At 42.2% G+C, this 17,145-nt stretch overlaps 1 protein-coding gene across 1 annotated transcript in view; it reads left to right on the forward strand.

Annotated features, from left to right (window-relative positions):
- The window catches only part of TMEM19 (transmembrane protein 19), a 28,245-nt gene that overhangs the window by 796 nt on the left and 10,304 nt on the right, over positions 1 to 17,145 (forward strand). The window contains exon 2 of the mRNA XM_055328601.1: positions 787 to 900. Within this exon, the coding sequence (XP_055184576.1) occupies positions 787 to 900 (114 nt within the window). The remainder of the gene's footprint in view (positions 1 to 786; positions 901 to 17,145) is intronic.

The following is a 17,145-nucleotide window of genomic DNA, read 5'->3' on the forward strand; positions in this document are numbered from 1 at the left end:
TAAATAAATAAAATCTTAAAAAAAGGGGGGGGGGATCCCTGGGTCGCTCAGCGGCTTAGCACCTGCCTTCAGCCCAGGGCATGATCCTGGAGACCCAGGATCGGGTCCCACGTCAGGCTCCCGATGCATGGAGCCTGCTTCTCCCTCTGCCTGTGTCTCTGCAGCTCTCTCTCTCTCTCTCTCTCTCTTATTCATGTCCCTCATGAATAAATAAAATCTTTAAAAAATAAAATAAATAAAATTTAAAAATAAATAAAGCAGAAGTCAAGGTTCTGGATTTTTATGTGAAATCTCCTAACCTTTAAATATTGACTCCCGATGGTTTGAAAACATCATGCTTAGCCAAACAGAAGAAAACCTCTGTGGGGTGGATGCAACCTTTGGAAAGCTCAGTTCCTAATTTGTTGAGTGCAGGTGCGTAGCCTGTAAGAGTGATACTTCAAAAAAATAAAATCTCTCTGAAAGACAGAAAGAATGATCACTGGATCCTAGTAAGAAAGTACTTTGCTCTGTACAATTCTTGCGATTTAATACATGCCTCTTCCCAAACCATGGGGAGCTACAGATACGTAGGAAATACTGAAACTTGGATGGAACCTACGTGGTCATTCCCCAGAAGGACTGTCTCTTTGGTAAACATGCAAGTCTCAACATAGTCCTTTTGCTTTGGTGACTTTGTCTCAGCTTCCCTGCTTACCACAGTGTCTTAATCGGGAACGCAGTTATCAAGGCTTACAGCCAAAACTCACCTGTGTGGGCCTCACACAATCTGTTCTAATTTTTTAGGCAATTTACAGCCTATTTCTCCTTGGCGTTGGCTGTTCTCTGTCGTCGTTCCTGTTTTGATCGTCTCCAATGGCTTTAAAAAAAAAAGTCTAGACCACAGTGGGGCCTTAGGAGGTATGTTTCTCTTTTGAATGTTTCTATAATAAGTGTTTGCTTCTATAATTTACACTCATGTTTTCTAAATTCTGAATATATAAGATCATAAACCGGTTATGTATGTTAGACGAAAATAAAGTTATTTACTGCTCAGCATTCCTGTTGTGTCAAAATTTCAGATACTGATACTCACTGCAGTGTACAGATTTAACCTTGTTATTGATACAAGTAGATTAATAGGATACATTTTTTTTGAGTTCCTTGATTATTCTGTTCTTTTAGTTATATTATCTGCAGCAGAAACATGGGCGCACTCCTGTTAGGTGTACAGTAGAGAAGCTGTTGGAAAGAGTCATTCTTGGAAATTGCTATTAGAAGCCTCCAGCAAAGTGGTCCAAGCTAAATATCCTAGATTTATTTTTCAGAAGTGAGTTAGAAATAGGCCAAGTTTTTGTTATTTTAGGACATATTTATTTATTAAAATATTTTATTCATGAGAGAGAGAGGCAGAGACACAGGCAGAAGGAGAAGCAGGCTCCATGTAGGGAGCCTGACTTGGGACTCTATCCCGGGTCTCCAGGATCAGGCCTTGGGCTGAAGGTGGCACTAAACTGCTGAGCCACCTGGGCTGCCCAGGACATATTTATTGAGCTCTTCTAGAGACTGGGGTTGTGGCTGTGAATAAGGACAAGGCTTCAAGTTCTTACGGAACTTTTATTCTTTAGAACAGCTAGATAACAAAATACATAAAACTTGTTATATAATGATAATAGTTCATGAGAAAAATTAAGATAATAAAGTGTGTGTATTGGGGGATACAGGTGTTCTTTTGTAGATAGGGTCAAGCATAACCCTTTTCTCTAAGGAGGTAGTTTTAACCCAAGACCTGAAGAAGCCAGCAATGAGAAGGTCTGAGAGAAGCGTGTTCCAGGCTAACAGAATAACGTGTGCAACGACCCTGACCTACACCCTGGCCTGTTCAGGTGTGAGAATAAGGCTCATTTTGACTGGAAGATAGTTAAATAAATAAATGAATGAATGAATGAATGAATGAATGAATGAAGAAGAATAGAGAGAGAGAGAGAAAGGGAGGGAGGGAGGAAGGAAGGAAGGAAGGAAGGAAGGAAGGAAGGAAGGAAGGAAGGAAATAGAGAAAAAAATAAAGATGTAGGCAAGGACCAGGTAATAGGGGGCTTAAGCGGGACACAGTTAAGGTGGTTTTTTTTTAAGATTTACTTCTTTAGGGCAGCACAGTTGGCTCAGCGGTTTAGCGCCGCCTTCAGTCCAGGGCCTGATCCTGGAGTCCCACATTGGGCTCCCTGCGTGGAGCCTGCTTCTCCCTCTGCCTGTGTCTCTGCCTTTCTCTATGTGTGTCTCTCATGAATAAATACATAAAATCTTTAAAAAAAAAAAGATTTACTTCTTTATTTTGGAGAGCAGAGAGTGCATTGGTTTGGGGGAGAGCTCATGCCAGGGGGGCGGAGGGAAGGCGAGAATCCCAAGCTGACTCCCCGCTAAGTGAGGACCTTAACGCAGGGCTGGATCCCAGGACCCTGAGATCATGACCTGAGGGAAACCATGGCATCTTTACTTGCAGTTGGTACCCTCCAAGGCCTTGGGAAGAGCCCTAGCAGTGTGCTCTCATGGTCCTGTGGTTTTGTAAACTTTACAAAGGTGGACATAATTTTGTATTCTTTTTTAAATTTTTTAATTTTTTTTTTAATTTATAAACTTCAGGCCCTTCAAAGCCTTGACCTACCTCTTACAGGTTGCAGTAAGAATAAAATCAGGCGATCAGTATACAGTTATTAGCTCAGGGGCACCTGGGTGGCTCAGTGGATTGGATGCTGACTCTTCATTTCAGCTCAGGTCATATTCTCAGAGTCCTGGGATTGAGCCCTGAATTGGGCTTCCCGCAGAGTCTGCTTGTCTCTGTCCCTCTGCTCCCCCGCCCCACACTTGGTGCTCTCCCTCTCTCTCTCTCTCAAATAAATAAATAAGATCTTACAAAACTTCTTAGCTCAGAGCACAGACATAGCCAACATTTATTGGGTGCTTGTTACTATTATGTACAGTTCTTCAGAAACATGCTAATTCTCTTCATAATTGAGAAACATCTTTCAAGGTCTTTTTTTCCTTCTGCATAGTTGAGAATTGCAGTTAACCGACATATTGACATTCTTACATCTTATCTTACCATATAATGGATACTAGGAATGGTTATGATTTATCTACTTAGCAAATGTTCATGCTGTGCATACTGTGTACCAGGCACTGCTGTTAGCACTTTGAAAGTATTCGCTCATTTAAAGCAAATAATTTGAACCATCTCTATTTGAATATAATTATACAGAGTTATGCTTTATAAAAAAAATAGCCTTTCACCGGGCACCTGGGTGGCTTAGTTGGTTATGCGTCTGCCTTTGGCTCAGGTTGAGGTCTCTGAGTCCTGGACTGGAGCCCCTGGCCCTCGGGCTCCCTGCCAGCAGGGAATCTGCATCTCCCTCCCTCTCCACCCCTCCCCCCTGCTTGTAGGCTGGCTCTCTCTCTTTCAAATAAATAAATAAATAATAGATGTTTGTTTTATTTTTTAATGTCCTTTCTCGGGTAGTCTTGCCTTGGTTTTTATTGTTCTTGACCCGTAGAAAGAAGGGTCCAGTCCTTCTTGAAATTCTGTCTTCCTGTGGTTTCTGTGTTGTATATTGCCCTGCTTCTCTTCCTTTTCTGATCTCTACTTTTCTAGTTATTTGAGACGCTGAGCAAGCAAATGAGAGAGCACAGGCAGGGGGAAGGGGAGTGGGAGAGGGAAAAGTGAAAAGCAGACGCCCTGCTGAGCTGCTCCCCCACCACTCCGGGGCTGGGCCCAGGAACTCCCAGATCCTGACCTGAGTCAGAGGCAGCCGCAGGCCTGCGTAACCCCTGAGCTACCCCAGGACACCCCAGGACTCTGCCACTTGAGTCTCTTTCCTGCCACCATTTCCTTTGCTGCCTTCCAGCCCTCTCTGTCTCTCCTGGCTAGCTTGATGTAGAATGAGAAGGTATGTATTTTGAATCCTGGGACTGCCACTTGCTGTCTCTGTGAACTCTACAACATTCCTGACTCCTTGGATCCTGAGTTCCCTTCACCCCTTATGAAATAGTTCTTAGGGCTTATTGGTGAGGGTCCAACAGGATAATGTATGGGACATCTTTTTACACTGTAAGGCTTTATATAAACATTCGCCATTAGTGACTTATTCTGCTTTCACCATGTTATAAACTCTTTGAAGACAGGGAGTGCATCTTCCGCTTCTGTGTCCCATGCTTTGAATAACTGCTCAGGAAATATATGTATATTGATCATTTCATTCCATGAATATTGGTATCTTTTATTGAGAGCGTTTTTTCCCCCCTTAAGGACTAAAAACTGTGATGCTAACTCATATTATACACAGTCCTTGGGAGTACTTTCTGTAGTAGGACTACAAATCACGTAAGCTCTCAGCATTGTACTTTTCCATCCGTACAATGAGAAGGAATGATTTTATCTACAGCATTGACCTACTGTGAAGAGTTTCCATGTGAAAAGTTTAGCACAGTACCTGGCACCCGGAAGCATTTTATGAATGTCACTGTTATTGTTCACCTCCCACGACTTCTGTTCACAGTCCTGGGCATCTCACCATGGTTTGCTGTGTCGTGCCTTCAGGTGCTTGGGGTTGGAGAGAGTTTCCAAACTTCCTCAGGATACGGGTGTTCAAGGAGCCCCCCGTGACACAGAAACACGTACCTCAGTGTTGATAGAAGGGGCAGGGCTTGAGGCAGTGCTCAGATGGGCGCTGAAGTGAAAGTCTCTGGTGTCTCTGAGAGATTATTTCTAGAATAAGGAGAATCACATGGGGGGGATATATGGGAAAGTGATTATAAACCGTAAAGCACTGTGTAGATGATTTGCTCCAAGGAGGTATCATACAGTCTTTCATTGTGTTCTTTGAACTCATTATCTGCCCTCAGATTTTTGACTTGACAAATTTAAATATAATTCCACTTAGGAAGACTTTTAGTGGCTTACCATTTTTTTCTTTCATTCATTCATTCATCCATCCATCCATCCATTCAGCAAATGTATAGTTAGGGTCTCCTGTATGCCACACACTGTCCTGGGCACTTAGGATTTCGTAGTAAACAAAATGGATAAAAATCCCACCATCAGAGAGCTTACAGGTTTAGTTAGGGGACAGACATGATAAAAGAGATGGGTTTGAGGCATTTAATCCCCATAAATAAATTCTGTAAGTGTAGTGAAAATGCACGCAAACAGAGAATTATCTAGAAAGCCCAGTGGTTGTGCCTCATTCTCACGAGAGTGGCCTTACCTCTTTTGGGTCACCATAGTTAGATCTGGTGTTCAGTCTTTCTGAAATAGAAGCCTTGTTTTGTCAGGAACCCAGTTGACGAAGACCTAAGAAAACCAGTTTATGTTGCGCATTGTCACAGGCACTGGTTTAGGCGTCAGAATGCCACTTTGTCCATCTGATAAAATAGAGACTAGTCATGGTGCCTGGCTGGCTGTCAGTAGAGTGTGTGATTCTTGATCTCAGGGTCGTGAGTTCAAGCCCCACATTGGGCTTAGGGGGTGTACTTTAATAATAATGATAATAATGAAGTATATCTTTTAAAAATATATATAGAACTAGTCCATTGCATGCCCTGTTGAAGTCAGGCCATATTAGAAGTCAGCTTATAACTATAAAATTTTTTTGGTGAGTACTGAGTCTGGGAAACAGTCAATATGTTGCTGGCAGGCCAGGTCTAGGACCTGGAGGAGTCCCACCGGACTAGCCAGCAGAGTCCCTGGCTGCAGGATAGAAATCAAAGGTGAGCCAGCAGGAGGTGAAAGCAGAATTTATTGAAGATGTAGAAAGAGTGCTGGTACAGTGTCTGGGAGACTCAAGAAAAGAGAGTCACATCTTTGTTCGGGGCCAGAGGTTTTTACTGAGGACTGTGGTCCATCGTGTGTTAGAACGAAGGTGAGGGCCTAGGTGTTATTCCTTGGAGTCGGGAGTCTTGGCACAGATGTCAGATGTCAGGTGGTCTAGAATATACATGTGATGGCTTCCTCGGGTCATTCTCACCTCGTCCTTCCTTAGAAGTTATCTAGTCCAGAGAAATCCTTGACTCCTGTCCCTTACAAAGAGGCATACACTGTTTGCATTATGAGGCACGTATAAGGTGGGAGTTTAGGTTCTAGCAAGAATAGAAGGAGAAGGAGCAGAAGCAGATGTTTATGGAGTCCTTCAGTTTCCTGTGTCACATACTGCCAGTACTGAGGTCAAAGGGTCCCATCTCTTGTACAGGATTCAACAAGTTATGCCAACTTCTGGTTCTTTGGCCGTCATGTTCTGTATTTTGGGTTAATGACCCTTGTGTTGATTCCCACAGCCTTGCTGTAGGTAGATTACCTGTGATAACACTTGATTTGATTTGAACTTATTAAATTTTAAAATTCTAGTCCTGCCTTTCCCTTTTCTGATTCTCAGGGTTATTATGCCTAGGTCACCTTAGTTGAAATTTATGGTATAACTCTACACCTGCTATTAGAGACATTTGTAGACTGTGTTTTACTTCCGCATATGGCTCTGTTAAGTGCAGAATTTACCTGTTTAAAACTCAGGAGACAGCCATAATTCTTGAATCTTGAAGTGCTTTGAGAGCACCCTGTTGTGCATATCAGCTCTTACCAGTGACCATTAGACTCCAGAGGTGGTTTGGGGGAGATGGAATAGATAGGAACTCGAGATAGCAGTTACTAATTTAAGAGTTGAGAGATAGCAAGAAGTTGCAAAAAAATAACCAAGATATTTTTAGCCTACATGAAAGAAATCATTCTTTCACAGTACATTGCCTTCAGTTTACTTCCTCATTCTGAACCTTTCGTCAACAGGAACACTGATCACTTCACGTGGTATTTTAAGGCAGCTGAAGTAAAAAGATGTAAAAAGTAAAAAGGATGATTTGCAGCATTTCAGTGTAGGGTGTTTTAGGGCCATCCTACCCTGTGTTTGTTTAAAGACAGTGGAACAAATTGTTGACAGTGACTATCTGTAGAGAAGGGATGAGAGGGTGGGGGTGCACAGACACATTTTGATTTTTACTATGTATACTTCATGTTTGTGGCTTTCCCCTCCAGTAGTCACGTGCTACTCTTGTAATACTTTAAAACCAATTGAAAAGAAGTGATCATTGGGTAACAAATCATATTTATCATTAATATTGTTACAATAATAGTATAGAATTACAAAAATAGTGTTGCTGAGGTTTTACTATCAGAGCTGCTATTATTATCAGTGATATTAGTAAACATTTATGAAAGGCTTCCTAGATCTGGCTAATATAATGTACTGTAAAAATTATCTCATTTTGCTTTTCACAGCAAACCAGCGAGGTAGGAATTGTTGTTAATCTAATTTCACCAATAAGAAATTGAGGCTTTTTTCTTTTTGAATATTTTGTTTATTTAAAAAAAATTTTTTTTTTTAATTTATTTACGATAGTCATACAGAGAGAGAGAGAGGCAGAGACACAGGCAGAGGGAGAAGCAGGCTCCATGCAGGGAGCCTGACACAGGACTAGATCCCAGGTCTCCAGGATCGCGCCCTGGGCCAAAGGCAGGCGCCAAACCGCTGCGCCACCCAGGGATCCCTTTATTTGTTTATTTGAGAGAGAAAGGAAGAGCAAGAGAGCGAGCGTGAGTGGAGGTAGGGGCAGAGGAAGAGGGAGAGGGAGAAGCAGGCCCTCCTTGAGCACCAGCCCAACGCGGGGCTCAGTTCCAGGATCCCATGTTTGCCACCTGAGCAGAAGGCGGATACTTAACCCACCGAGCCCCCCAAGTGAACCAAGAAATTGAGGTTTACGATTAGGTAACGTTTAGTCAAACTGAGGTAAATTAAGGAACCAAGATTGAACTCCAGAGCTGAAGCAGTATATTAGTATTTCATACAGCATTACCCTATTGCTTGCACTTTCAATTAAAATGTGCTAAACTGGGGATCCCTGGGTGGCTCAGCGGTTTAGTGCCTGCCTTTGGCCCAGGGCGTGATCCTGTAGACCTGGGATCTAGTCCTGTGTCAGGCTCCCTGCATGGAGCCTGCTTCTCCCTCTGCCTGTGTCTCTGCCTCTCTCTCTCTCTGTTTGTGACTATCATCAATAAATAAAAATAAATAAAAATAAAAATAATAAAATAAAATGTGCTAAACTTGAGTAAAATCCCAGTATTTTGAGTGTCTCTGGATAGATCAGTCAGTAAATGTATCAGTAGTAGTGGTACCTGAATGTTGAACTAACCAACAGAAAGAGTTTCTGCAGAAATAGAAATCTGGTCCCCTCTTCTATTATTTAAGAAAATACTATTTAATGGTTAATACCTGTTTAACTTCGGGCAGCCCTGGTGGCTCAGGGATTTAGCACCGCCTTCGGCCCAGGGCGTGATCCTGGAGACCCGGGATCGAGTCCCACGTCAGGCTCCCTGCATGGAGCCTGCTTCTCCCTTTGCCTGTGTCTCTACCTTTCTCTCTCTCTCTGTGTCTCTCATGAATAAATAAATAAAATCTTAAAAAAAAAAAACCTGTTTAACCTTCTATTAATAATTTTGTTTAATGTTTTAACAAAAATCTTTATAGAACAAAATTGAATGTTTATCTTAAGAGTTACAGAGACACAAAGAGTTCTTTGTTGTATTTGTTTTAAATTTAACCAGTTTCCACCTTCAACAGGGGGTTTGAACTCATGATCCTAAGATTAAGAGTTGCATGCTCTACCGACTGAGCCAGCCAGGCACCTGGAGAATGGAAATTGTTAAGAAAAGTAAAAAACTAACTTAATAAAGTTAGGGATAGAAGAATTTGTACTTAGAAATACAAGCAAAAAAAAAAAAAAAATACAAGCAGGCAGCCTGGACAGAGCCACACAAGATAACAGTGGCTCAATGTGGTTATCACAGTCTGGGAAATCAGTCCCCAGCCCTAAGGGCCAGATGAATTTTTTTCAGACCTCCCATACCCTAAACTGCAAATTTAGACTTGAAGCAGCCACAATCAAGAGAGACTAATTACCAAAGAATGAAAATTTCTTAGTGCCACTGATCTGAGTGCTCAACAGCAGAGTTAGCATGTTCTCTCCCCAAAAGGAGGACTATAAAATTATTATTATTTTTTTTAATTTTTTATTTTTATTTTTATTTATTTATGATAGTCACAGAGAGAGAGAGAGAGAGAGAGGCAGAGACATAGGCAGAGGGAGAAGCAGGCTCCATGCACTAGGAGCCCGACGTGGGACTCGATCCCGGGTCTCCAGGATCATGCCCTGGGCCAAAGGCAGGCGCTAAACCGCTGCGCCACCCAGGGATCCCTAAAATTATTATTTAAAGGGTGCTTTATACGGGTGTCTGGCTGGCCCAATCAGTAGAACATGTGACTCTTGCTCTTGGGGTCATGAGCTCAAGCCCCACATTGGGCGTACAGCTTAACTTTTTTAAAAAATGTGCTCATAAGTTGGAAAGAACACATACAGAATGTGGCCTTTTATGTAAAGAAATAAGAAACATGGCGTTATATATTCTTTACAAAAAGAAACACAGGAATGATAAACTAAGAAACAATAGAGTTTGTTATCTACAAAGAATAGAGGGAGAACAGAATAGACGGGGGGGGGGGGGGCAAAGGGACCTGGGAGAAAGTGACCCCTCTCTGAGTATGCTGTGTAAGTTTGACTTTTGAGAGCATACTAATGTTCTGTGTATTTAGGAAATAAAATAGTAAGGATGGGAAAAGGGGAAATCCAAAACTGAATGCAAACTAAAGCATATGAACCCAATTGTATTTTAAATCAGTACTGTGAACACACTGGAGGGAAAAAAAGGAAAATTTACAAACATAGCATTTTTGTAGCATAGGAATAACTATATTCCTTCGGTCTTGGATGAAGGGAAGGGGAGACTTGCAATCCCTTAGGATTAAAGTAATTACTAACCAGAAGCTTAAATTTGTCATTCTGCTACTTGTTTCTCTAGGTCTTACACTTTTTTGTTCCTCACTTTTTGTATTAATGTCTTCTTTTGTGTTCAATTTTTTGTAGTGAAATTTTTGAATTCTTTTTTCATTTCCTTTTGTGTATAACTATTTTCTTTGTGATTACAATGACAATTTAACATCCTAAAGTTACAATGTTCTAATGTGAATTTCTGCCAGCATAACATCCATAACAAACTCTTAATTTCTCTCTTACTTTTTTTTTTTTTAAGATTTTATTTATTTGAGAGAGAGAGAGACAGCATGAATGGGAGGGGCAGAGGGAGAAGGAGAGAGACTCTCAAGCAGACAACATGCTGAGCATCGGGCCCGACACAGGGCTTGATCCCAGGACACTGAGACCATGACCTGACCTAAGACACTGAGACCATGACCTGACGTAACACCAAGAGTTGGATGCTTAACCAACTGAGCCACACAGGTGCCCCTTTCCTTTACTTTTGAAAAATAGTTTGCTGAGTATAAGCTTCTTGTTTGACAGGTTTTTTTTTCTTTCCTTTTCACGCTTTGAATATATCACCCCCATGCCTTCTGGCCTCCAAACTTTCTGATAAGAAATCTGTTGATAATCTTTTTGAGGATCCCTCATATGTGATGAGTTGCTTATTACCTCTTTCTGCTTTTGAGATTGTCTTTGTCTTGGAACAGTTTGATTGTCCTGTGTCTCATTGTGACTTTCTTTAAATTCATTCTACTTGGAGTTTGCTAAGCTTCTTTCTTGCATGTTTATATGTATGTCTTTCACCAAACTTGGGGTGTTTTCAAAAAAAAAAAAAAAACTTGGGAAGGTTTCAGCTGTTATTTCTTCAAATAATTTCTCTGCCCCCTTTCCCCTCTCTTTTCTCCTTCTGGGATCCCCACGTGGATGTTTTCTCCTTGATGGTGTCCTTTATGTCCCTCAGGCTCTGTTCACTTTATTCTTTTTTCTTCCTATTTTCAGACTGGATGAGTTCCATTTTTTTTTTTTTTTTTTGGGCTGGCTGTGCATTTTCGCACCACAACACTTTATTTATTTATTTAATAAATTAATTTTTATTGGTGTTCAGTTTACCAACATACAGAATAACACCCAGTGCTCATCCCGTCAAGTGTCCCCCTCAGTGCCCGTCACCCATTCACCCCCACCCCCCGCCCTCCTCCCCCTCCACCACCCCTAGTTCATTTCCCAGAGTTAGAAGTCTTTATGCTCTGTCTCCCTTTCTGATATTTCACACACATTTCTTCTCCCTTCCTTTATATTCCCTTTCACTATTATTCATATTCCCCAAATGAATGAGAACATACACTGTTTGTCCTTCTCCGATTGACTTACTTCACTCAGCATAATACCCTCCAGTTCCATCCACATTGAAGCAAATGGTGGGTATTTGTCGTTTCTAATGGCTGAGTAATATTCCATTGTATACATAAACCACATCTTCTTTATCCATTCATCTTTCGATGGGCACCGAGGCTCCTTCCACAGTTTGGCTATTGTGGACATGGCTGCTAGAAACATCGGGGTGCAGGTGTCCCGGCGTTTCATTGCATCTGAATCTTTGGGGTAAATCCCTAACAGTGCAATTGCTGGGTCGTAGGGCAGGTCTATTTTTAATTCTTTGAGGAACCTCCACACAGTTTTCCAGAGTGGCTGCACCAGTTCACATTCCCACCCACAGTGTAAGAGGGTTCCTTTTCCCTCATCCTCTCCAACATTTGTGGTTTCCTGCCTTGTTAATTTTCCCCATTCTCACTGGTGTGAGGTGGTATCTCATTGTGGTTTTGATTTGTATTTCGCTGATGGCAAGTGATGCAGAGCATTTTCTCATGTGCATGTTGGCCATGTCTATGTCTTCCTCTGTGAGATTTCTCTTCATGTCTTTTGCCCATTTCATGATTGGATTGTTTGTTTCTTTGCTGTTGAGTTTAATAAGTTCTTTATAGATTTTGGAAACTAGCCCTTTATCTGATATGTTATTTGCAAATATCTTCTCCCATTCTGTAGGTTGTCTTTGAGTTTTGTTGACTGTATCCTTTGCTGTGCAAAAGCTTCTTATCTTGATGAAGTCCCAATAGTTCATTTTTGCTTTTGTTTCTTTTGCTTTCGTGGATGTATCTTGCAAGAAGTTACTGTGGCCAAGTTCAAAAAGGGTGTTGCCTGTGTTCTCCTCTAGGATTTTGATGGAATCTTGTCTCACATTTAGATCTTTCATCCATTTTGAGTTTATCTTTGTGTATGGTGCAAGAGAGTGGTCTAGTTTCATTCTTCTGCATGTGGATGTCCAATTTTCCCAGCACCATTTATTGAAGAGACTGTCTTTCTTCCAGTGGATAGTCTTTCCTCCTTTATCGAATATTATTTGACCATAAAGTTCAGGGTCCACTTCTGGTTCTCTATTCTGTTCCATTGATCTATGTGTCTGTTTTTGTGCCAGTACCACACTGTCTTGATGACCACAGCTTTGTAGTACAACCTGAAATCTGGCATTGTGATGCCCCCAGATATGGTTTTCTTTTTTAAAATTCCCCTGGCTATTCGGGGTCTTTTCTGATTCCACACAAATCTTAAAATAATTTGTTCTAACTCTCTGAAGAAAGTCCATGGTATTTTGATAGGGATTGCATTAAACGTGTAAATTGCCCTGGGTAACATTGACATTTTCACAATATTAATTCTGCCAATCCATGAGCATGGAATATTTTTCCATCTCTTTGTGTCTTCCTCAATTTCTTTCAGAAGTGTTCTATAGTTTTTAGGGTATAGATCCTTTACCTCTTTGGTTAGGTTTATTCCTAGGTATCTTATGCTTTTGGGTGCAATTGTAAATGGGATTGACTCCTTAATTTCTCTTTCTTCAGTCTCATTGTTAGTGTATAGGAATGCCATTGATTTCTGGGCATTGATTTTGTATCCTGCCACGCTACCAAATTGCTGTATGAGTTCTAGCAATCTTGGGGTGGAGGCTTTTGGGTTTTCTATGTAGAGTATCATGTCATCGGCGAAGAGGGAGAGTTTGACTTCTTCTTTGCCAATTTGAATGCCTTTAATGTCTTTTTGTTGTCTGATTGCTGAGGCTAGGACTTCCAATACTATGTTGAATAGCAGTGGTGAGAGTGGACATCCCTGTCTTGTTCCTGATCTTAGGGGAAAGGCTCCCAGTGCTTCCCCATTGAGAATGATATTTGCTGTGGGCTTTTCGTAGATGGCTTTTAAGATGTCGAGGAAAGTTCCCTCTATCCCTACACTCTGAAGAGTTTTGATCAGGAATGGATGCTGTATTTTGTCAAATGCTTTCTCTGCATCTAATGAGAGGATCATATGGTTCTTGGTTTTTCTCTTGCTGATATGATGAATCACATTGATTGTTTTACGAGTGTTGAACCAGCCTTGTGTCCCGGGGATAAATCCTACTTGGTCATGGTGAATAATTTTCTTAATGTGTTGTTGGATCCTATTGGCTAGTATCTTGTTGAGAATTTTTGCATCCATGTTCATCAGGGATATTGGTCTATAATTCTCCTTTTTGGTGGGGTCTTTGTCTGGTTTTGGAATTAAGGTGATGCTGGCCTCATAGAATGAATTTGGAAGTACTCCATCTCTTTCTATCTTTCCAAACAGCTTTAGTAGAATAGGTATGATTTCTTCTTTAAACGTTTGATAGAATTCCCCTGGGAAGCCATCTGGCCCTGGACTCTTGTGTCTTGGGAGGTTTTTGATGACTTCTTCAATTTCCTCCCTGGTTATTGGCCTGTTCAGGTTTTCTATTTCTTCCTGCTCCAGTTTTGGTAGTTTGTGGCTTTCCAGGAATGCGTCCATTTCTTCTAGATTGCCTAATTTATTGGCGTAGAGCTGTTCATAATATGTTTTTAAAATCGTTTGTATTTCCTTGGTGTTGGTAGTGATCTCTGCTTTCTCATTCATGATTTTATTAATTTGAGTCTTCTCTCTCTTCTTTTTAATAAGGTTGGCTAATGGTTTATCTATCTTATTAATTCTTTCAAAGAACCAACTCCTGGTTCTATTGATCTGTTCCACAGTTCTTCTGGTCTCAGTTTCGTTGAGTTCTGCTCGAATTTTAATTAACTCTCTTCTTCTGCTGGGCGTCGGGTCGATTTGCTGCTTCTTCTCTAGCTCCTTTATGTGTAAGGTTAGCTTTTGTATTTGAGTTCTTTCCAGTTTTTGAATGGATGCTTGTATTGCGATGTATTTCCCCATCAGGACTGCTTTTGCTGCATCCCAAAGATTTTGAACAGTTGTATCTTCATTCTCATTAGTTTCCATGAATCTTTTTAATTCTTCCTTAATTTCCTGGTTGACCCTTTTATCTTTTAGCAGGATGGTCCTTAACCTCCACGTGTTTGAGGTCCTTCCAAACTTCTTCTTGTGATTGAGTTCTAATTTCAAGGCGTTATGGTCTGAGAATATGCAGGGGACGATCCCAATCTTTTGGTATCGGTTCAGACCCGATTTGTGACCCAGTATGTGGTCTATTCTGGAGAAGGTTCCATGTGCACTTGAGAAGAATGTGTATTCAGTTGAGTTTGGATGTAAAGTTCTGTAGATATCTGTGAAATCTATCTGGTCCAGTGTATCATTTATAGCTCTCGTTTCTTTGGAGATGTTGTGCTTAGAAGACCTGTCGAGGGTAGAAAGAGCTAGATTGAAGTCACCAAGTATAAGTGTATTATTATCTAAGTATTTCTTCACTTTGGTTAATAATTCGTTTAAGTATTTGGCAGCTCCCACATTCGGGGCATATATATTGAGGATTGTTAAGTCCTCTTGCTGGATAGATCCTTTAAGTATGATATAGTGTCCCTCTTCGTCTCTCACTACTAGTCTTCGGGGTAAATTTTAGTTTATCTGATATAAGGATGGCTACCCCTGCTTTCTTTTGAGAACCATTTGAATGGTAAATGGTTCTCCAACCTTTTATTTTCAGGTTGTAGGTGTCCTTCTGTCTAAAATGAGTCTCTTGTAGACAGCAAATAGATGGGTCCTGCTTTTTTATCCAGTCTGAAACCCTGCGCCTTTTGATGGGGTCATTAAGCCCATTCACGTTCAGAGTTACTATTGACAGATATGAGTTTAGTGTCATCATGATATCTATTTAGTCCTTGTTTTTGTGGATTGTTCCACTGAACTTCTTCTTAAAGGGGAGTTTTAAGAGTCCCCCTTAAAATTTCTTGCAGAGCTGGTTTGGAGGTCACATATTCTTTCAGTTCCTGCCTGTCTTGGAAGCTCTTTATCTCTCCTTCCATTTTGAATGAGAGCCTTGCTGGATAAAGTATTCTTGGTTGCATGTTCTTCTCATTTAGGACCCTGAATATATCCTGCCAGCCCTTTCTGGCCTGCCACGTCTCTGTGGAGAGGTCTGCTGTTACCCTAATATTCCTCCCCATGAAAGTCAGGGACTTCTTGTCTCTTGCTGCTTTAAGGATCTTCTCTTTATCTTTGGAATTTGCAAGCTTCACTATTAGATGTCGAGGTGTTGAACGGTTTTTATTGATTTTAGGGGGGGATCTCTCTATTTCCTGGATCTGAATGCCTGTTTCCCTTCCCAGATTGGGAAAGTTTTCAGCTAGGATTTGTTCAAATACATATTCTGGCCCTCTGTCCCTTTCGGCACCCTCGGGAACCCCAATTAAACGTAGGTTTTTCTTCCTTAGGCTGTCATTTATTTCCCTTAATCTGTCTTCATGGTCTTTTAATTGTCTGTCTCTTTTTTCCTCAGTTTCCCTCTTTGCCATTAACTTGTCTTCTATGTCACTCACTCGTTCTTCCACCTCGTTAACCCTCGTCGTTAGGACTTCTAGTTTGGATTGCATCTCATTCAATTGATTTTTAATTTCTGCCTGATTGGATCTAAATTCTGCAGTCATGAAGTCTCGTGAGTCCTTAATGCTTTTTTCTAGAGCCACCAGTAGCTGTATAATAGTGCTTCTGAATTGGCTTTCTGACATTGAATTGTAATCCAGATTTTGTAACTCTGTGGGAGAGAGGGCTGTTTCTGATTCTTTCTTTTGAGGTGAGGTTTTCCTTCTAGTCATTTTGCTCAGTGCAGAGTGGCCAAAAACAAGTTGTATTGGGAAAAGGAGAGAAAGAGAGAGAAGGAAAGAAAAGAGAAAGAGAAAAAAGAAAAAGAAGAAAAAAAAAAGAGAAGAAAAAGAGAAAGAAAAAGAAAGAAAGGTGAAAAAAAAGGGGGGTGGGGGAAGCAATCAGAAATCAAAAAGAAAAAAAAAGAAAACAATAACAAAAAACACGGGGGAGTATCTTCTGATTCTGTATACTTTAAGTCCCTTGACTTCCCCTGGAACTGGTCCGTCCAGCTGGTCTTCTGGGGGAGGGGCCTGTTGTGCTGATTCTCAGGTGTTAGCACTTGGGGGAGCTGCTCTGCCCCTGCCTGCTGCAGGGCTCAGCGGGGGTTGTTTACCCCGTGGGCCCCAGGAGGAACAGCAGCAGTTGCTATGGCAGCTCTGGAAGCCTGGATTCAGCCTCCGCAGGAACTACGGGGCTCTCTGTCCCATCCTCAGGGCCTGGAGGCTCCGGGGCGGGGCCGCTGATCTGCTCAGCTCGGGGCAGGAGCGTCCTTGCTGTCCTGGGCCCTCCCGGCCTCTGCCTGTCCCGGGGGAGGCCGGATCCTGGGCTGTGTCCCGGCGCCCTGTGCTCCGGGGCCTGCGCTGTTGGATTCGCGCTCCCGCCCCGCAGCCTCCCTCCGCTGGAGCCGCCCGCCCGAGCCCCTCCGAGCTGCTCCGGGTCCCGCCGTGCGCGCTGCAGCCCTTAGGGAGCTCGGCGCACTCTCCCGGGGCGCAGGTGTCTGTTAGTGTCCCAGGGAGCCCGAGGGCATCCCCGCCCTCCTGGGTCCTGCTCCAACTCCCTGCGAGCCCCTTTCCGCCCGGGAAGGTTGGTGCAGCTCCTGCTTCTCTGGGACGGGGCTCTCCTGTCCTGGGGACACTCGCCCCGGCCTCAGCCCGGCTCCTCGCGGGGCCCCTCCCCCTCGGAGGCCTTTTGTTCTTTATTTCTTTTTCCCCGTCTTCCTACCTTGATAGAAGCGCGAACTCTTCTCACTGTAGCATTCCAGCTGGTCTCTCTTTACATCTCAGGCCGAATTCGTAGATTTTCAGGATGGTTTGAAGGTTATCTAGGTAATTTGGTGGGGACAGGTGATTTGGGGACCCTACTCTTCCGACGTCTTGCTCCTCCTCCTGGATGAGTTCC

This window comes from Nyctereutes procyonoides, unplaced genomic scaffold (genome assembly GCF_905146905.1).
Source record: "Nyctereutes procyonoides isolate TBG_1078 unplaced genomic scaffold, NYPRO_anot_genome, whole genome shotgun sequence".
Taxonomy (NCBI): Eukaryota; Metazoa; Chordata; class Mammalia; order Carnivora; family Canidae; genus Nyctereutes; species Nyctereutes procyonoides.